At 43.6% G+C, this 21,760-nt stretch overlaps 3 protein-coding genes across 3 annotated transcripts; 1 reads left to right on the forward strand and 2 right to left on the reverse strand.

The window, feature by feature from the left end:
* Positions 1-3,200: 3,200 nt before the first annotated feature.
* Positions 3,201-4,712, reverse strand: LOC147984050 (uncharacterized). Its single transcript, XM_087539671.1, has 3 exons — positions 4,419-4,712; positions 3,868-4,284; positions 3,201-3,788 (listed from the first exon to the last, which is right to left on the reverse strand). The coding sequence occupies exons 1-3, from the start codon at positions 4,710-4,712 to the stop codon at positions 3,207-3,209; spliced, it is 1,293 nt and encodes a 430-aa protein (XP_087395797.1). The 3' UTR covers positions 3,201-3,206.
* A 2,059-nt stretch (positions 4,713-6,771) lies between these two features.
* LOC125527999 (uncharacterized) lies at positions 6,772-8,556 on the forward strand. Its single transcript, XM_048692511.2, has 2 exons — positions 6,772-7,857; positions 8,006-8,556. The coding sequence occupies exons 1-2, from the start codon at positions 6,835-6,837 to the stop codon at positions 8,384-8,386; spliced, it is 1,404 nt and encodes a 467-aa protein (XP_048548468.2). The 5' UTR covers positions 6,772-6,834; the 3' UTR covers positions 8,387-8,556.
* An 878-nt stretch (positions 8,557-9,434) lies between these two features.
* Positions 9,435-14,480, reverse strand: LOC125528000 (carnosic acid synthase). Its single transcript, XM_087543329.1, has 7 exons — positions 14,087-14,480; positions 12,540-12,739; positions 11,749-12,390; positions 11,221-11,371; positions 10,832-10,981; positions 10,279-10,445; positions 9,435-9,989 (listed from the first exon to the last, which is right to left on the reverse strand). Exons 1-7 carry the CDS (start codon positions 14,457-14,459, stop codon positions 9,882-9,884), a joined length of 1,791 nt encoding a protein of 596 aa, XP_087399455.1. The 5' UTR covers positions 14,460-14,480; the 3' UTR covers positions 9,435-9,881.
* Positions 14,481-21,760: the final 7,280 nt, after the last annotated feature.

Raw genomic sequence — 21,760 nt, forward strand, 5'->3', positions numbered from 1 at the left:
ACTGGCCCAGTGCAGCAGCGCCAGTGTGCCACAAGCTCAAGTACAGCAACGCATCCCCAGCCTAGCAAGTGAGCGAAAGCAGAGCAATCCCCTAAAAAAAAGAACTGAGCGAAAGCAAAGACGAGAAGCCACGAAACTCCAGGCGCAGCGGCGGCCGTGGACGCGCCGAGGAGCCGGAGGCTCTGCGGTGCGTCGCGACCCGGCGAGTCGCGGCGAGGCCCAGGAGAGCGCGCTCGCGGGGTGCAGCGTCCACGTTGGTGGGGTGGGGACGCCGGCCGGCTGGGGAGAGGAGCGGAGGGAGTCCGCGTGCGAGGGCACCACATCGCCAGGGAGTGAGCGACCCCTCGACGGCGGCCTGGGATGGGCCAACCGGGCAAGAAGCAGTGTTGTTCTTCGGTAACTGTTCTTGATTCTGCTTGTATTGTGTCTACTCCTAGGTTTTAGCCGTTTGATCTGCACTTGATAATTGGTAATTTTGGGCCAAGTGTTGTATACATTCTTAAGATTGGAAATAGTTAGGCATGACCTTCATATAGCTGTTTCACTGGAACGGGATTCTGCCAAGCATTTTGTTGCTGCTACATGTTAAAGTATAGTTTGATCCTGGAATAACCAGAGCTCTTGCCGAGTCTGAATCGGACCCTGGACTTCTCGTTCATTTCTGAACAAATGAAGGCTAGCATCTTGTTCTTGCGATGTGCACCAGATAAAGATTACTAGGTTGTTGGCAGATTGGACAGATCATTCATGGAGCCAAATAATTTGCGACCTCCTGAGGCGGCCTGGGATGGGCCAATTGGGCAAGGAACGACATTGCCCTTCGGTAATCGTTCTTGGTTCTGCTTAGTTCTAGCGGTTTGACTTGGACTCGGTGATTAGTAGTGATTTTTAGCGAAGTGGTGAATTTTACAGTTCATTCAGGCCTCCTTTGGTTTGGAGGAGTTCTATAGGATAGGATTTCTATAGGAAAAATTCCTTTAGAGTCATTTGGTTTGTAGGAATAGAATCCTATTCCTATGGAGGAATTCTTCCTATCCTCCACATTTCATAGGAAACTAAACATTAGCCTAGACTCAATGACGTCCAAAGGACATCTTTCTTACTATTCCTATTCATAGGATTTGAGGTACATGACATCTCATTTCCTACAAGTTTCCTATTCCTATAGTGTCTATACCTACTAATAAAGGGAGGTGATATTCTTGGTCCGTCATACATTTTTGTACTAATGTCCTTGGTCTTTATGAGATTCAACCTGCAGTCCATGTAATATGCATGTGTCCTAGAGGATTAGAGCATCTCCAATAGCATGTGTAAATTTAGACGTCTATATATCTATATAGACAATGGTCTAAAAAGATTCCCTCATATACACATCCAGTTTTGCAGTAGAACATGTATATATAGAACGTCTACATTTTCTCTCATATATTTTAATATTAATTTCTAACTACCAATTCAACTACCATCTTAACAATAATTCAACGATTTATTATTGCAGTGTCAACTGCTATTTTTTCAATGGGCACTTTCCAAACGGCTATATTTCCAACGGCTACCTTTCCAACAGCTCTATTGCAACAGCTCTATTCCAACGGCTCTATTGCTGGCCTATATATACCACCCCTCTCCTCTCTCAAATATCTTTCCATCTTGTGCTACAACACAATGAGTGAAACAGGATTCGTTTTGGATATGCTCATGAATTCGTCGTCGTCGTCTTCATCGGACGACGACGAACTAATTCTTGCAGCATTTGCAGAGCGCGAGGAGGAAGAGGAGGCAAATGCTCGACGTCATGGCGGTTCCACGCTGGGACGACAATTTTTGCATCGCGGAAGAGATGCCGGATTTGTTCTACTGTGGAGCGACTACTTCAAAGAAAATCCCACTTTTCCCGAAAGTTATTTTCGCCGAAGGTTAGTATTACTACATTATTCCCTGTCCGCCTATTTTTCATCTTCATATCTCATATTTGTTTTTCCGCACAGGTATAGAATGTCCCGTAATTTGTTTAATCGCATAGCTGAAGCAGTACTTGAGCATGATAGTTATTTTAAGCAAAAAAGAAATTCTGCTGGAGCTCTTGGGTTACATCCTCTGCAGAAGATGACAGCGGCAATGCGACTGCTAACTTACGGATATGCGGCTGATGCCGCGGATGAGTATTGTCGGTCTGGAGAATCTACAAATCTAGCATCTTGCAAAAAGTTTGTGATAGCTATTTGTGAAATATTTGGGGACCAGTATCTGAGATCTCCAAATGAAGAAGATACTGCTAGATTGCTTGCAATAGGGGAGCAAAGAGGTTTTCCTGGTATGTTAGGGTCTATAGATTGCATGCATTGGACTTGGAAAAATTGTCCTAAAAAATGGCATGGCATGTTTAAAGGTCATGTGAACAAGCCAACAATGATTCTGGAGGCAGTTGCTTCAAAGGATCTTTGGATTTGGCATGCATTCTTTGGTTTACCAGGGTCTCTCAATGACATAAATGTGCTTCAACGTTCACCTGTGTTTGCAAAGCTATCTGAAGGTGAAGCTCCAAAAGTGAATTATACCATCAATGGTCATCCGTACACAATGGGGTATTACCTTGCAGATGGTATATATCCACCATGGGCAACATTTGTGAAGACCATACCAGCTCCAGAAGGCAGAAAGAAGAAACGTTTTGCCAAAAGACAAGAGGGGGCCAGAAAGGATGTGGAGAGAGCATTTGGAGTTCTGCAATCCCGTTTTGCCATTGTTCGAGGACCAGCAAAAGGTTGGAAACGTAAAGAAATTGGTGATCTCATGAAAGCTTGCATCATAATGAACAATATGATAGTCGAAGATGAGCGAGAGAGCGGTCCACATGACTACATCTATGACTCTATGGGAGTAAAGGTGACCCCATCTCATACTCATGCGGAAAAACTGAGTGTGTTTATTCAAATGCATCAACGGATCACAAACAGAGCATTTCACTCTCAGCTCCAAGATGATCTAGTTGAGCACATCTGGCAAAAGTTTGGAGACCAATGATTATGGACGTAGTTGTAATAATGTAGTGTTTTCAATCCTGTACGCGGTTGTAATGATGTACTATTTCAGTTATGCCATAATGCAATGTTTTCACACAGAACAAATATTTCAGATATGAAAAATAGTTTCAGATATGAAAATAGTTCACACGACAAATACTAGCAGACCTGACAAATGGTTCAACCCGATGTGTTGAACCGGCGAGCGGCGATCTCATTCTGCTTGTTCATGTAGTATTCTTGTTGAGCCCCAATCATAACAGTAGTGTCCATGGACATGATCTTCTCTTCTAACTCAAATTGCTTGTATGACATCTCCCTCTCTTGGTTTAGCATCTGCCTCTCCTGCAATGCAATCTGCTTCTCTTGCAATTCAAACGCTCGCTCATAACGAGCATTCTTTGTGGCCTCTTTGACCTCAGCCTTCTCTAACTTTTGTGCCCACACATTTTCTAATGATAACTTAGGACTAAAAGCATCAGAAGCAGAAGCTTTAGCTTTTTGTAAACGAGTTTTCTCTCGCTTATTACCATCAGGTCTTGTCTCTGTTTCAAGAGCATCAGTGCATCTCTCGAAGTCTTCGTTATTAGAAGTCGTACCTGGACTTGCATCCGAGGTCTTCTTCTGCTTTTTTTGAGGCCCCTTCGAAATCACACGATTCTCCCACTTAGGATGCTTTTCCAACACTAACCAATAATGCATTAATGTAAATGGCCTCTTTTTAGGATCTTTGGACTGGTACAGAACAAGTGCCTGGGCTTGCTGCACAAATAAATGGCCTATTATACTTGAACCAAACACATGAATATACAGAGAACCGAATTAAAAAGATGGAGCATACCTGCTGAGCAATAGTCACTCCGCTTTGGTTTCTATTAAGTATTTGCTGATAGTATCCACAAAACTTGCTCACTTGTTCATTAATAGTGGTCCAACGACAGTTGAGTGCATTTTGAACACGCACCGGCCATGACACTTTCTTGCGCGTGCTGTAGTAATCATAAATCCTACCCCAATAAGAATTTGATGTTTGATCTGTTCCTATCAAAGCATCCAAACTAGTGTGCACCCATGCTGCCACCAACAGATCATCCTCTTCAATAGACCAATTCTTCCCCTTGGTGGATTTTCCTTTCACAGTTGTAGATGTTTCTTGAGTTGGCAGCATGGGCGACTCTTGCTCTCCAACTGGACTATCCGGCACTTGTGTTGAGACACCAAAGTTCAACATGCCCAGGAAACTCTCGTCGCCTTCCATCTGCGAAAAATTTGACACAAGTTTCATATAGCACTACATCATATAGCCTACCTAGCAGCATCAATATCAAAGAAAATTCTCTATATAAATAGCAGTAGCAACATTAGTATAACTGAACATATTCAGTTAACTACCCTAAACATATCTAGCGACAGAGACCCAAAGGCCATCGCAGTCCAGCCAGAGAAAACCAGCCCCGTGCTCCCCGCGACCCCGAGCGCGGCGGCAGCGGCCCTCCCCGGGCGCGGCGGCGGCTGGATCCAGCCCGACAGCAGCGGCGACGGCGGCCCTCCCCGAGCGCGGCGGCGGCGGCCATCCCCGAGGGCGGCGGCGGCTGGATCCAGCCCGACAGCAACTGGTGGATCCAACCCGACCCAGCGGGATCCCCTCCCCTCCTTTTTCTCTGTCTCCGGTAACAAAAAGGGCATACCTCGGCTCGGATAAGGTGGTGCGGTACGGCGGCGACCTGACGATGGTTGCGCGCCTCTTCCTGGTCTCGGCGGGAAGGAGGAACCTGGCCTTCGGTTGCGCTTTGAACGACGCCTTCACATCGTCTATCTGTGGACGTTGTCGAGGCTGATTTGGACGATGTGTAAATTTGCACGTCCGTTTAGACGAGCTGCTGGACGCCAGTTTTTTGGCCATATCGTGTAAAACGGGTATACACGACGTGCTATTGGAGATGCTAACTATATGTTTCTTTCAATACACGTGGCCGTGTGATAGACTCCTGTGTATGTTCTTAGTTTTAAGTTGAATCTCATGTGTGAATTAAATAACCGTTTTCTGCCAAAAATTAAGTTGCATTTCCTGATGTAAATTGATGTCAGTTTCGCATATGCAATCTCTTACGTGTTGGATTGCTGCACCACGTCTAGCTGAAACGGCTTTCCATCTTAAGGAAAGATGACATCATCCTTGCGTTAGAGCTGTGGCTCACACCGGACTGCTTCGTATGTCGGTTGCCAAAAGAAAGGAACGTCCATCATGCAAAAATAAACGTCCACTTAGAAGCCAGATCGATGCTGTTGTTCGGCTTCAACTCCGCTTGATACTACACGTGACAGGTTTGGAAAGTCTCAAGAAAAGGAAACGTGCCAGGTTTTGGTGCTGATCGTTTCTAAAACTTTTTTTAGGGGATGCTGATCGTTTTAATTGGAGGCTCGCGTGACTAACCACCCGTCGCCAGCTTGGGCCTCAGGACATCAATCAACCGCGCTGGCCCAACGAATCCGGCCAACCTACTCTCCCAGCACACTAGCCGTTCAATTGTTTCTTCAGCTATTACATAGTCCCACCTTGCTTTCTTTCATCTAGACCCGTCAATTCAAATACGGTTGTGAGTTAAAATCAACAAGCAGCTTAATGGATTAGTAGCAGAGGGTAAAGAGTGGGTCCATTAAAATTAAATTCCACGCTTGGGATTCTGTGGGAAACAGATGTGCCAATTAAATCCTGCATACGAACGATGGCCTGTGTGGAAAATATGGACGCGGCAAGTGGACCCGATCCTGGCCTAATAATACCCGACCGAACATAGTGAGTATAACATAAAAGCAAATATGGACTCTGGTAAGTGGACCTGATCCCGGCCTAATAATACCATACTGAACAGAGTGAGTATAACATAAGAGCAAATATAGACGTTGCTAAGTGGACCCGATCCCGGCCTAATAATACCCGACCGAACAGAGGGAGTATAACACATAAGAGCAAATATGGACGTGCTTAAGTGGACCCAGGCCTAATAACACCTGACCAAACAGAGGACATAAGAGCCAACCTGCGGGGAAAATATGGGCATCTTGTGAGTGAAACAAATTAGCATTTTTTTTCTGTAGTGAAGCACAACTGTGCTTGCACATACAACTTTTATTAAATTTAAATGCATGTTAATTTTGTTTCCCGTTGCAACGCACGGGTATATGTGCTAGTTTCTATCCTATGAGCCAAAGGAGACCTTAGCTTGGAAGTAGTTAGGCATGTCCTTCTTGTAGCTGTTTCATGAGTAACTGTAAGTGTGTGTTTGGTACGTTGCTCATTAGGGTTTTGACCGCCAGATTAGTGGATTACTCATGGATTCAAACTATGGAAGCCAGAAACCCAAAGATTTTCTGAACACTGGAAAAGGATTCTGCCAGGCATTTTGTTGCTGCTAACTGCTAAGTACAATTTGATCCCAGAATAATCAGAACTCTTGACCCTGGACTGCTCATTCATTTGTGAAAAAATATAGGGAGCACTAGTTGTTGACAGATTTGCACTTTGTAGCTTTCTTGGCGATGTGCACCAAATAAGGAGCACAGGTTATTGGGCTATTGGCAGATTGGCCAGATCATTCATGGAGTCAACTTATTTGCACAACCACTTCAGCTATACCACAATAGCGGCTCTAACTTAGGTTTCCTGTCTACCGCAGTAGCTGCTCTAACTTACTATTGCTTTTGCTTTACTCCTTGAATATCATGATTTGTGCAACAAGGCCATTCACTAACTGCTGGTATTATTATTTTTACTTCGCAGCGAACAAAGCATGAAGATAGGCTCAGCATGCTGACTGATGACATATTATTATCTATCTTGGGGAGAGTTGACACAGCCACGGCAACACGGACTAGCGTGTTGTCAAAGCGGTGGAGAGATTTGCCATGGTTGCTTCCTGTCCTCAACCTTCGTGTCTGGAATTTTCTGCCGCATCCATGCCCGGAACCCATTGCAGCACATCACATGGATCAAGCAATGTCACGTCTAACCAAAGCAACTAGGAGTTTCTTGGCTGATCCAAACAGCAAATCCACCATCATCAAAAGGCTAAGCCTTCAGCTCTATGTGACCGGCGATTACACACGTGAGATTGGCCCACTGGCTCGCGATGCGATTGATTGCGGGGTAGTAAAAAAACTGTGCCTTGCAATTGTTGATGAGAAGGATCCTAGAGACTGTGAACATGAGTATATGCTACAGCAAGCCCTGGCCGTCGATGGGTTTTTTACAGCCTATCCTAGTGTGTTTCAGTGCCTCACAAAGCTCCGTCTGTATAATGTGCCGTTTGCTGAGTGGGATATGCAACACCTCCTGTTTGACTCCTGCAAGCAACTCAACCAATTATCTCTGTCCCACTGTGATGTTGGGGACTCTTCAGTATGGCAGATAAATGCACCAGATTCCAAACTCAGAATCCTTGAAGTCCGCATGTCCTGCTTGAAGAGAATTGAGGTGCTCTGCCTACCAAAACTGAAGCATCTATGTTGGGACGAGTGGTTTTGTTTTGAGGCCCCCTTGCGTTTTGGTTCTGTTCCATCCCTCAAGGGGCTGGGCCTTATTTGTGGTGCGACCATTGATCATCAGGAGTTTAGTCTAAGCCAGGTTCTACATGGTACCAGAAACATCCATGCTCTTACTTTGGATTTCGAAGGAGAAAGGCTTTGGATACAACCCGAAGGAAAGCAACTCTGCCATGCATTCAAACAGCTAAGGAAGCTGTCTATTTGTGGCATCTTTGTCGATTTTGACCTGTTATGGACAATAAATCTCCTTGAAGCTGCTCCATCCATTGAGATATTTTCTGTGCGGGTACTTTTTCGGTCATTCATTTTTACTTCCTTTAGTTTAATATATATCACACATAACATACATTTTGGGATTCAGAACAGGCTCCCACAACAGATAAGTATGTGTGGCCATGATCGTGTTGTACTGAATGCGTCGATACTTTATGCAGATATGGGACCATGCTTGCCAGGATGATGAGCAGTTAAGAACAAGAACAGGTTACGAGGCTCAAAGAACGAAACCGTCATGGAGCATGCCCAAGTTCACAAGCTCTGAAACTTGGCAACTGAGAGAGCTTGAAATTGTTGGCTTTAGGCCCCAAGAGCTACAAATTTCATTTTTAAGGTCTGTCATGGAGCGAGCTTCAAACTTGAAGATGGTTCTTCTCAAAGAAGATAAAGAACCATGCGACGCTTGCGATTCAATGAACACTCCAAGAGGAGGTTTCTGTCCGGCGGACAAAGGTGAGCAGGAAGCAATCGTCAAGCAGCTTACAGATGGGGTCGGGTCCTCTGCGCGGATAATTTTTCCAAAGAGTGGTGGTAGTTGAATGCGAGCTGTGGTTGTTGAATGTGTGTTCTGTATTCGGTGTAGTTTACTTATGAACGGCTTGTTTCTCTTCTCTTTTCGGACTATAGAATTTCTGTTGCCATGCAACTCTTGTAAGCGATGTCCAGTGGTTTTTCCATCGGTGGCCGTCCCAGCTTTACCTGTACTGTGCAAGAGTGTTGGATCCTGCAGTGTCAACGCGTAGATTTGATTAAACCTGGAAATATTTACCTTGCTATCAGATGTGCCGTCAACTTCTTTTTTCTCTAATCTGCTCCATGTCTTGAGATTACTCTGTGTTCAGGTGTTTTAGTGTCAGGTTAATCGTTCTTACTTTCTTTAGCTCAATGTTCGAATTTTGTATAGGCTCTCAGTCACAACAAATAAGTGTGTCTTGCTGTATACTGGATATAACATTGTGTCTTCAGAAGGGGTCTGTTCCTCCGCTCGGATAATTTTCAGCAGCAGTTTTTATAGGGATGCAAGGCGGCATCCCGCGTAAGCCCGCGAAACAGGGAGTTGGTTCAAACTGAACTACATCGCTAACAAAATGCTACTCCCTCCGTAAAGAAATATAAGAGTGTTTAGATCACTGAACAGTTTTATATTTCTTTACAGAGGGAGTACAAAGTAACCTGATTTGTTTTGACTTCATAGCGGGGCGGATTGGGTGCCGTTCTGCATCCCTAAGTTTTTAGCGGTGTCATGAACTGAAACCTGACTTTAGAGTTCAAACTATCAGACCTGTTTCTTTTTCAGGAGTCTGTCTCGATGCATTTCAAAGGAGAAAATGGCCCTGGAGATGTTCAATGCCTCGTCTGAAAATGCTGATCATTCCATGTTTTCAAGTCTTTTATGTAGAATTGTCAAAGTAATGCTGATCCTGTCATGTTTTGAAGTCTTTGATTGTAATGCAAGACCCGTACCAAATCTTGAGGCATATACCACAAACTAAGAACTGCCACACAACAACGAAATGACAGGTTCCGATCCCTACTTACCGGTCAACATGAGACGTTCCATCAGAACACAAACACTTAAACGAGACGTTTTCAGACAACATCCTGACCATATATGTATAATGCACAGTTTTGTGTATGAGATACATATGCAGCATACAATATGTCATTGTGCATTGGACGGACATTACAGACTTACAGTCCTCCACAGGGGAGGAGAAAAGACCGGAAGGAAAAAAACTGCAGAAAACTATTGGTTTATATGCACGTCGGCAAACAACACCTCCTGTGATTTCACAGCCCACAGCACCTCAAAACGCTAATAACAACTAGGTGTAACAAGGCTCATCGGGGCTGTAAAAAATCTGGAGGAAAAAACCTTCCACGGTCGCAAAGTAGCACCTTTTCCAAACTTCAGCGTGGTTGAAACGACGGTAGGAGAGCAGACTAGAGATCATACCCTGGTGCAACACCAGTAAAAAAAAACATATAAATGCATAAGGTAAGGCGTCAAAGTTTGATCGCTGAACTCTTGCTTCAAATCTTTCTTTTTGTGAGGATGATTTTGGGGTTTGGAAGATGGCGAAGGTTGCTGCTGTCAACTGCCAAGCCCATTTCTTTGGTTAAAGCTGGTTGAGGCTGCACCTGCAAGTTAAGAGTTTCCAAATTAATATTAGAAATTTAGAACACAAACTTACGAAGGGTCATACTCTGTAGCTCAAGAGCATAAGATCCCATCTACTTGGTCAAAAATTTCCCAGGCCCAAAGGAACTGCCAACACTCTGAACATTTGGTTACTGTGTTTCATGACGCTCATATGAATAAAGTTATGCAAGGCATTGCATGTTCTAAGAAGAGCTGATGTGAGCATTAAACAAGAAGGCAACCAGCACATGTACCATGGAATTAGGCACAACAGTTATCGTAACAAACCTCGTAGTTGTGGAGAAGAGAGGCAACCAACATAGAGATCCCAAGAATTGCAAACTTCTGCCCAACACATGCTCGATTCCCAGAACCAAATGGAAGAAATGAGTCAGACTTATCACACTCGGTAAAAAGCTTGATGCCATTTGAGCCTTTATGCGCTGCTAATATTCCTACAGTAAAATAAGAAAACTGAGTCAGAAAAGAAATAGGAGGAGTCTCATCTTTGCATAAAATAAATGAAATGGAAGCAATGTACATGGAACTATCCTCCCAGAAGATCTCAAAGAAGGTTTTTGAAGATCTAACAAATTTATGACAGATACAGATATAGGTAAGCATGAATTCTCCAGAAGATTGGTGTGCTATGTTAATTCTCAGTATTTATGACCAGGTACTTGTGCTGAATAGAAACCTTCCTTGACATGAATGGAATTCTATTTGAAATATGTGAAATGCAATACCCATCAATGCATAACTTTTGCCGCTTGATTGCACTATATTATAAGGAGGTGTGACCTAGACATGGAAGTAAAATGAGGGAGGGAGGGGGGGGAACCTCCAAGATCGATGTCCTTCTGGAGAAAACGACTAGGATTGAACTGGCAAGCATCATTTCCCCATATAGAAGCATCCATCTGCACGAGATGCAGAGGAACAACCAATATCGCTTCAGCTGGTATAGTGCTGCTAGATTTGAGAGTCAAATCTGCAATTCAAATCAAAGCGAGATCAATAATATAGCAAAGACACTACTAGGAATCAGTAACACTTGATCTCTCTTGCAGCTAGATGTGTAAATGAAATTCAGGATGAAGGCATAATTTCAACATAAGGAACGTGTAAACAATTTTGAAAATGAATGATAAGACCATGTAATCATACAGGTAAACAAGCTCTAAAGCTCAGTGTTGCTGAAGATTTTTCTTTCTTAAGAAGCATGTGTACCGTATTGCATAGAACATCGCTGGAGAAGAGGTCCAGCAGGCAAAAGGCGAGCAGATTCACAAACAGTGGCAAGTACAAATTGCATCTTAAGCACGTCATCCATCACCAGCTCAGATGATTCAGTGTGAACTGCAACAATATCTGCATATAGCTGTCCAAAGAAGCAGCAACTGTAAGTCAAAGTCAAACAGTATAAACTCAAACACACACCGACAAGAACATTTTAGTTGATGTGGACATGGAGTAAAGGTCACTTCACCCAAGTCAGACAAACTAGAAAAACATATATTATGCACACGACATATAACCCTGAGACAACCAAGAATTCAAAATAATATACAGTGGGGTGGAAGCAATGAATAAAAATGAAAAGTGATGGGGGCTATGAAACTTATGTAACCATGTGACATGTTTAGAACATATATGTTCATTTCATCGTACGAACAAGAAGGCGGTAAGAAGCACCAGTGTTAACATCAGACAAAGAGCAAGCAGGACAACTTGCCACAGAGAAATAAAAACATGTACCTGGTCTTTCAGCTTTGGATACAAGACAAGTCTCTTCAAAATGTTGCAGATCAAGTTAGCAGATGTGGAAATTCCATGCAGCATCAAACCCACGATATTCCCACATATTTCTTCTTCTGAACTGAGAGGCCCTTGCACAGCCCCATCGAAACCACGACCTGATATCATCCCATCTAGCAGAGAAGTACATCTAACTGGATCTTTTACCACCCCTTCACTTATCTTACAGGAGCTCAGATTGTTATGTCTAAGTGCACCATTTTGGTCTATGGATTTTCTGATGATGCTTTCTGTTAAGATCTTCAGCTTAGCGCATAGGGTCCGGTACCTCCTATAACCAGGTTTCCAAAATGGGGGAACCGCATACGAAGCCCAGAAGCAGCCGTCCTTTGCAACAACCATCAGAAGCTCCTCATATGCTGCAGCATCAGACCAATCAAACAAGACATCACCAAAAAGAGCTGCACCGATGATGTTAAATGCCATGTGTTGGGAAAAAGATCTGCAGTCCAGAGAATCCTTGTCCTTAGTAGAGTCGGTTCTATGGAGAACAGCTTCAATGATCTTGAAAGAACTTTCACTGGCAGCGACGTTAAGTTTTTCATTCAAGAATATGTTCAGTGATTCCCTGGTACTTTTGACCTGAAAAGAAGGACAAGAGCATCAAAAGAAGTAAACACAAGATCAAACCAATAATGTATGTACCGTCTACCAATTATAACTAGCATAGTAACACATATGGCAAGACAAAAGAAAGCGTAATACTACAGATATCCACATCAACAACATACCTTTTCGAATGAGGAAATGAATAGGCCAAGTCTTCCACAAGCTAAACTATATGTCCTCCCAGTCAGTGGTAACTTATCTTCAGCTTTTGTTAGCATCTCTTTGATTAGGGAAGCATCTTTAACTGAGACAAGTAGTTGAGATGGTCCTAACCACAATCGAACAATTGGTCCAAAACTGCCATGCAATTTTGATAGATAGCCTGAAAAGAAAGCAAGTCAAAGGAGCATTTGATCAGAAGTCAAGCGATAAAATAATGAAGCGCAAAGGGGAAATGTGCAGTAATAAATATGCTAAAATGCACAACGATTGTGCATGAAGCTCTAAAACCAACTACTATCTTCTTTTTTTTAGAGATAAAACCGACTACTATCTTTTTTTGTATAGACAAAACAAACTATTATCTATACAAAACATTTGATGGACCATGTGCTTTAGCCTTGAATAATATGGGCCCTACAGAGTTGAGCTGGGCTAGCTTATGCCGCTCCAGATTTATGCACATGCTAACCAACCCTGAAAAGATAAGGAATGCAATAGCCATAAATATAGGATTGCATGGGACGGGAAAGGACAATTCAACAACAAAAAAGTGACTTGTACCAGCTGCCTACAATGCTTAATATTACAATGCACGACAGCAGGTCTTGTTCTTAGAAAGTTCTTCTGCGAAAACCGAAAAGTACCCATTTCAAGGACAATTATAATACATAGCGAAGTATACTAACGTGATGACTTTTCATGCTTGTATATAACTTAGCAAAGTAACTTGACTTCCTCTTCCGGCAAAAGTGCCACAATTGCCGTACATTCTATTTAGCACTCATGTATCATGAATTCACTGCCCTTCTCATTTGATTGATGTATACTTTGGGATTTTTCATTTTGCACAAAGTTGTGGACTGATGGTTAAATAATGCATGCAGTTGATAGTTAATACAATAAAATCTCCATAGAAACATACGAGCATTTAGCTAGTATAATCAAAATTGAGCATCCAATATCTACCTGATCACCACATAATCAGCAAACCCTGCAAATCTTTTTCAAATTAAGGTCAACTGTGCTAATCATTCATTCCCTGGGTGTACCTAGCGGCTAGTACTGATAAAGCATCAACCATCTCCAGTTCTTAACACTAGTAGTCTAAAAGCTAAGTAACCGAATACTGTTGCCAGAAAACAGAGCTGCAATCACCCAACCGCCTTAACGAGCTCGAACAATCAAATTGATATGACCAGATCAACACCTCAGCTAAAGCAAATCTGAACATTACGCGTGTCAAGGAGGCGTAACCAAATCTGGATCAAGGCCATACAGCAATCGCATACAGTTCCCAATCGAACAGTGAAACTGGAGCATCGAAACAAGGCCATGCCGAAGATCCTAGAACGTGGAGGGGACGAGCTCGCGCGAAATCCAGCCCAGTCCCCACCCACCAGAGCCACCGCCAACCCAATAGTATAATACAATCACACGCAACCACCAAAATCATAGTTACGCAGAAACTGGGGGAGGGGAAGGAGGCGGAGGGGCGCGGTGAGCCTACCGGTGATGTCGCCGCCGGCGCGGCAGACGGCGGCGAGGCCGGGGTCGGCGAGGAGGGCCGGTGGGCCGGGGAGGCGGGAGCCGAGGGCCCAGAGGCGGAGGAGCGCGGCGATGCGGCGGAGCAGGACCAACGTGACGGCGAGGAACCCCAGCCACAGCATCGCGTTGGTGCCGCGCTGGGCGTAGTCGCGGAGGAAGGCGCGGCCGCCGCACGCCGGCCAGGACGGGGCATACGAGCCGCCGCTGAGGAGCGCGCCCAGGAGGGTGTACGGCACGGCGGCGCCGCAGGAGGGGGCCATGGCCGCGAGCTGCGAGAGGGCTCGAGCTCCGCCTCTGGTGTCCTCTCTGGGAAGAGGGAAAATGGAATGGAACATTCGCCTACGGCTGCTCTAGTAGAGAAGGGAAAGATCTGCAGGCCGCTTGAGGCGCGACGCAGCCTGGTTGTTTTACGTTCAGGTCCGTCTGTATATTGAAAATTGGAAATGTAGGTCTTATGATGGACTTTGGAAGGGTTTTCTTTTCTCTATAAGGTTGTGCTTGACATTGCACTGGGTTTTGACAATCTTATTTGCACAACCAATTTTTACCCTTTTATTACATCACATGGCATGTCATAGGTGTCGCTCGGGTAGAGGCTGCGCTCTGCCACCTACTTGGCCGTCCAATTTGACTTAGATATTGTTTTTGACATGTCTGACCATTGCAACAAGAATATATTGTCTTCATACACAACACATTTGCAAATACGGTGTTCTTACGGTGTGTCAATAGAGCATGCAAAAACATTGCAGTAATTTGAACATGCCTATCCAATGTTTTTTTTATTTATGTATTAAATTATCATTGGTCATAGCAAAATTGCTGAGAAAATACACGTAAAAAATGCTAAAAAGTTTAGTGCATCAATGTTGCACGAAAACTGGACTATGCAATAATGTGAAACCACTTTGGAGCATGAATGCAAACTTTGTAACATGCACCCATAATCATTGCAAATGTTGCCCATGTGTATGTAGCAAAACATGCACGATATTGTAACACGTCAAAACAACGTATGCACTCCTGAATAGCTAACCTTCCACAACCAACATTTGGGGGCATTAACTTTGCCACAACTCGCTCGCTAGCGAGGAATCCAACTCTTCGAGGCTCTGCTGCCACGAAATCTGGTGGGCTTGAATCCATCCACCCCGCCAACCATCTTCTATAAGCTCAAAAACATTTGTGTTTTTATTTACATATTCAACATGAGCTTCATCGTGAGACTAGGGAAACCAAATCAATCCGTGAAGTCTATACCATGCGACGAGGACTCGAGGAGAAACAAGCAAAGGAGAAGTGGGCTAGGAGGAGAAGCATATATGGAGTAGGAGGAGGAGTTTCATTGATGGAGGGAGAAGAGAAAAGAGAAGAAGCAGGCTAAGGAGATAATCACAACAACAAAGCTATAGGACGCCTGGCCAGTCCAGTCAACAGATCACGTTGAATGATTTCTCTTTTTCTATTTGTTTAACCATCATTTTCTTGTTTTCATGTATATTACTCGGTGTGGATTATAAACTAAGTTTAGCTTATCACACTTCAACGGCTGCAAACTAATCCTAATGTATGTATGGAAGTGTTTCGGCAACAAATGACCATTAGAAACATGTAAAAAACACCTTTCTATTTGCTATGTAGGATGATTCTAGAATGCAAGCTTACGATTGTATTGTACATTGATATGGATTATGGTAATCCAATCTTCCCTACCACCTTTTGCCTATGTTTTCCATTTGACTAAACAATATTTTATTACATTTATCTATTTATCCATGACCAATTATAAGATAAGTTCAACAAAACATAGCCTAGCCCTTTCAAAGTGTATCAAAACCAAAATCCCACCAATAGAAGTTTGTACTATTGGGGAACGTAGTAATAATTCAAAATTTTCCTACGTGTCACCAATATCAATCTAGGAGATGCTAGCAACGAGAGAGAGAGAGAGAGAGAGAGAGGGAGTGCATCTTCATACCCTTGAAGATCGCTACGCGGATGTTGGGGAACGTAGTAATTTCAAAAAAATTCCTACGCACACGCAAGATCATGGTGATGCATAGCAACGAGAGGGGAGAGTGTGATCTACGTACCCTTGTAGATCGACAACGGAAGCGTTTGGTTGATGTAGTCGTATGTCTCCACGACCCGACCGATCAAGCACCGAAACTACGGCACCTCCGAGTTCTAGCACACGTTCAGCTCGATGATGATCCCCGAACTCCGATCCAGCAAAGTGTCGGGGAAGAGTTCCGTCAGCACGACGGCGTGGTGACGATCTTGATGCACTACCGTCGCAGGGCTTCGCCTAAGCACCGCTACATATTATCGAGGACTATGGTGGAAGGGGGCACCGCACACGGCTAAGAATATGATCACGTGGATCAACTTGTGTGTCTAGGGGTGCCCCTTGCCTCCGTATATAAAGGATCCAAGGGGGGGTGCGGCCGGCCCTAGTAGGAGGCGCGCAGGAGGAGTCCTACTCCTACCGGGAGTAGGACTCCCCTCCCTTTCCTTGTCCAAGTAGGAGAGGGGGAAGGAGAGAAGGAAAAGGGGGGGCGCCGCCCCTCCCTCCTTGTCCAATTCGGACTAGGGGGAGAGGGGGCGCGCGGCCTGCCCTGGCAGCCCCTCCTCTTCTCCACTTTAGGTCCATGAGGCCCATTAACCCCCCGGGGGGTTCCGGTAACCCCCCGGTGCTTCGGTTTTATCCGAAACTTCCCCGGAACACTTCCGGTGTCTGAATATAGCCGTCCAATATATCAATCTTTATGTCTTGACCATTTCGAGACTCCTCGTTATGTCCGTGATCACATCCGGGACTCCGAACTAACTTCGGTACATCAAAAATCATAAACTCATAATATAATTGTCATCGAAACCTTAAGCGTGCGGACCCTACGGGTTCGAGAACAATGTAGACATGACCGAGACACGTCTCCGGTCAATAACCAATAGCGGAACCTGGATGCTCATATTGGCTCCTACATATTCTACGAAGATCTTTTATCGGTCAGACCGCATAACAATATACGTTGTTCCCTTTGTCATCGGTATGTTACTTGCCCGAGATTCGATCGTCGGTATCCCATACCTAGTTCAATCTCGTTACCGGCAAGTCTCTTTACTCGTTCCGTAATACATCATCTCGCAACTAACTCATTAGTTGTAATGCTTGCAAGGCTTTATGTGATGTGTATTACCGAGAGGGCCCAGAGATACCTCTCCGACAATCGGAGTGACAAATCCTAATCTCGAAATACGCCAACCCAACATGTACCTTTGGAGACACCTGTAGAGCACCTTTATAATCACCCATTTACGTTGTGATGTTTGGTAGCACACAAAGTGTTCCTCCGGCAAACGGGAGTTGCATAATCTCATAGTCATAGGAACATGTATAAGTCATGAAGAAAGCAATAGCAACATACTAAACGATCGGGTGCTAAGCTAATGGAATGGGTCATGTCAATCAGATCATTCACCTAATGATGTGATCCCGTTAATCAAATAACAACTCTTTGTTTATGGTTAGGAAACATAACCATCTTTGATTAACGAGCTAGTCAAGTAGAGGCATACTAGTGACACTCTGTTTGTCTATGTATTCACACATGTATTATGTTTCCGGTTAATACAATTCTAGCATGAATAATAAACATTTATCATGATATAAGGAAATAAATAATAACTTTATTATTGCCTCTAGGGCATATTTCCTTCAGTCTCCCACTTGCACTAGAGTCAATAATCTAGATTACACAATAATGATTCTAACACCCATGGAGCCTTGGTGCTGATCATGTTTTTCTCGTGGAAGAGGCTTAGTCAACGGGTCTGCAACATTCAGATCCGTGTGTATCTTGCAAATCTCTATGTCTCCCACCTGAAGCGTCTTTTGATGTGCTTGGTTCTCTTGTGAAATCTGGATTCCTTTGCCAAGGCAATTGCACCAGTATTGTCACAAAAGATTTTCATTGGACCCGATGCACTAGGTATGACACCTAGATCGGATATGAACTCCTTCATCTAGACTCCTTCATTTGCTGCTTCCGAAGCAGCTATGTACTCCGCTTCACATGTAGATCTCGCTACAACGCTTTGTTTAGAACTGCACCAACTGACAGCTCCACTGTTTAATGTAAACACGTATCCGGTTTGCGATTTAGAATCGTCCAGATCAGTGTCAAAGCTTGCATCAACGTAACCTTTTACGATGAGCTCTTTGTCACCTCCATATATGAGAAACATATCCTTAGTCCTTTTCAGGTATTTCAGGATGTTCTTGACCGCTGTCCAGTGATCCACTCCTGGATCACTTTGGTACCTCCCTGCTAGACTTATAGCAAGGCACACATCAGGTCTGGTACACAGCATTGCATACATGATAGAGCCTATGGCTGAAGCATAGGGAACATCTTTCATTTTCTCTCTATCTTCTGCAGTGGTCGGGCATTGAGTCTTACTCAACTTCACACCTTGTAACACAGGCAAGAACCCTTTCTTTGCTTGATCCATTTTGAACTTCTTCAAAACTTTGTTAAGGTATGTGCTTTGTGAAAGTCCAATTAAGCGTCTTGATCTATCTCTATAGATCTTAATGCCTAATATGTAAGCAGCTTCACCGAGGTCTTTCATTGAAAAACTCTTATTCAAGTATCCCTTTATGCTATCCAGAAATTCTATGTCATTTCCAATTAGTAATATGTCATCCACATATAATATCAGAAATGCTACAGAGCTCCCACTCACTTTCTTGTAAATACAGGCTTCTCCAAAAGTCTGTATAAAACCAAATGCTTTAATCACACTATCAAAGCGTTTATTCCAACTCCGAGAGGCTTGCACCAGTCCATAAATGGATCGCTGGAGCTTGCACACTTTGTTAGCTCCCTTTGGATCGACAAAACCTTCTGGTTGCATCATATACAACTCTTCTTCCAGAAATCCATTCAGGAATGCAGTTTTGACATCCATCTGCCAAATTTCATAATCATAAAATGCGGCAATTGCTAACATGATTCGGACAGACTTAAGCATCGCTACGGGTGAGAAGGTCTCATCGTAGTCAATCCCTTGAACTTGCCGAAAACCTTTTGCGACAAGTCGAGCTTTCTAGACAGTAATATTACCGTCAGCGTCAGTCTTCTTCTTGAAGATCCATTTATTCTCAATTGCTTGCCGATCATCGGGCAAGTCAACCAAAGTCCATACTTTGTTCTCATACATGGATCCCATCTCAGATTTCATGGCTTCAAGCCATTTTGCGGAATCTGGGCTCACCATCGCTTCTTCATAGTTCGTAGGTTCATCATGATCTAGTAGCATGACTTCTAGAACAGGATTACCGTACCACTCTGGCGCGGATCTCACTCTGGTTGATCTACGAGGTTCGGTAGTATCTTGTTCTGAAGTTTCATGATCATCATCATTAGCTTCCTCACTAACTGGTGTAGGTGTCACTGAAACAGTTTTCTGTGATGCACTACTTTCCAATAAGGGAGCAGGTACAGTTACCTCGTCAAGTTCTACTTTCCTCCCACTCACTTCTTTCGAGAGAAACTCCTTCTCTAGAAAGTTTCCGAATTTAGCAACAAAAGTCTTGCCTTCGGATCTGTGATAGAAGGTGTATCCAATAGTTTCCTTTGGATATCCTATGAAGACACATTTCTCCGATTTGGGTTCGATCTTATCAGGTTGAAGATTTTTCACATAAGCATCGCATCCCCAAACTTTCAGAAACGACAACTTTGGTTTCTTGCCAAACCACAGTTCATAAGGCGTCGTCTCAACGGATTTTGATGGTGCCCTATTTAACGTGAATGCGCCCGTCTCTAGAGCGTATCCCCAAAACGATAGCGGTAAATCAGTAAGAGACATCATAGATCGCACCATATCTAGTAAAGTACGATTACGACGTTCGGACACACCATTACGCTGTGGTGTTCCGGGTGGCGTGAGTTGCGAAACTATTCCGCATTGTTTCAAATGTACACCAAACTCATAACTCAAATATTCTCCTCCACGATCAGATCGTAGAAACTTTATTTTCTTGTTACGATGATTTTCAACTTCACTCTGAAATTCTTTGAACTTTTCAAACGTTTCAGACTTATGTTTCATTAAGTAGATATACCCATATCTGCTTAAGTCATTTGTGAAGGTGAGAAAATAACGATATCCGCCACGAGCCTCAATATTCATCGGACCATATACATCTGTATGTATGATTTCCAACAAATTTGTTGCTCTCTCCATAGTACCGGAGAACGGTGTTTTGGTCATCTTGCCCATGAGGCACGGTTCGCAAGTACCAAGTGATTCATAATCAAGTGGTTCCAAAAGTCCATCAGTATGGAGTTTCTTCATGCGCTTTACACCGATATGACCTAAACGGCAGTGCCACAAATAAGTTGCACTATCATTATCAACTCTGCATCTTTTGGCTTCAACACTATGAATATGTGTGTCACTACTATCGAGATTCAATAAAAATAGACCACTCTTTAAGGGTGCATGACCATAAAAGATATTACTCATATAAATAGAACAACCATTATTCTCAGATTTAAATGAATAACCGTCTCGCATCAAACAAGATCCAGATATAATGTTCATGCTTAACGCTGGCACCAAATAACAATTATTTAGGTCTAATATTAATCCCGAAGGTAGATGTAGAGGTAGCGTGCCGACTGCGATCACATCGACTTTGGAACCGTTTCCCACGCGCATCGTCACCTCGTCCTTAGCCAATCTTCGCTTAATCTGTAGTCCCTGTTTCGAGTTGCAAATATTAGCAACAGAACCAGTATCAAATACCCAGGTGCTACTGCGAGCATTAGTAAGGTACACATCAATAACATGTATATCACATATACCTTTGTTCACCTTGCCATCCTTCTTAGCCGTCAAATACTTGGGGCAGTTCCGCTTCCAGTGACCAGTCTGCTTGCAGTAGAAGCACTCAGTTTTAGGCTTAGGTCCAGGTTTGGGTTTCTTCTCTTGAGTAGCAACTTGCTTGCTGTTCTTTTTGAAGTTCCCCTTCTTCTTCCCTTTGCCCTTTTTCTTGAAACTAGTGGTCTTGTTGACCATCAACACTTGATGCTCCTTCTTGATTTCTACCTCCGCAGCTTTCAGCATTGCGAAGAGTTCGGGAATAGTCTTATTCATCCCTTGCATATTATAGTTCATCACGAAGCTCTTGTAGCTTGGTGGCAGTGATTGGAGAATTCTGTCAATGACGCAATCATCTGGAAGATTAACTCCCAATTGAATCAAGTGATTATTATACCCAGACATTTTGAGTATATGCTCACTGACAGAACTGTTCTCCTCCATCTTGCAGCTATAGAACTTATTGGAGACTTCATATCTCTCAATCCGGGCATTTGCTTGAAATATTAACTTCAACTCCTGGAACATCTCATATGCTCCATGACGTTCAAAACGTCGTTGAAGTCCCGATTCTAAGCCATAAAGCATGGCACACTGAACTATCGAGTAGTCATCAGCTTTGCTCTGCCAGACGTTCATAACATCTGGTGTTGCTCCAGCAGCAGGCCTGGCACCCAGCGGTGCTTCCAGGACGTAATTCTTCTGTGCAGCAATGAGGATAATCCTCAAGTTACGGACCCAG

Source organism: Triticum urartu, chromosome 2A (genome assembly GCF_056163025.1).
Source record: "Triticum urartu cultivar PI428250 chromosome 2A, HENAU_Tu73, whole genome shotgun sequence".
NCBI classification, from domain to species: Eukaryota; Viridiplantae; Streptophyta; class Magnoliopsida; order Poales; family Poaceae; genus Triticum; species Triticum urartu.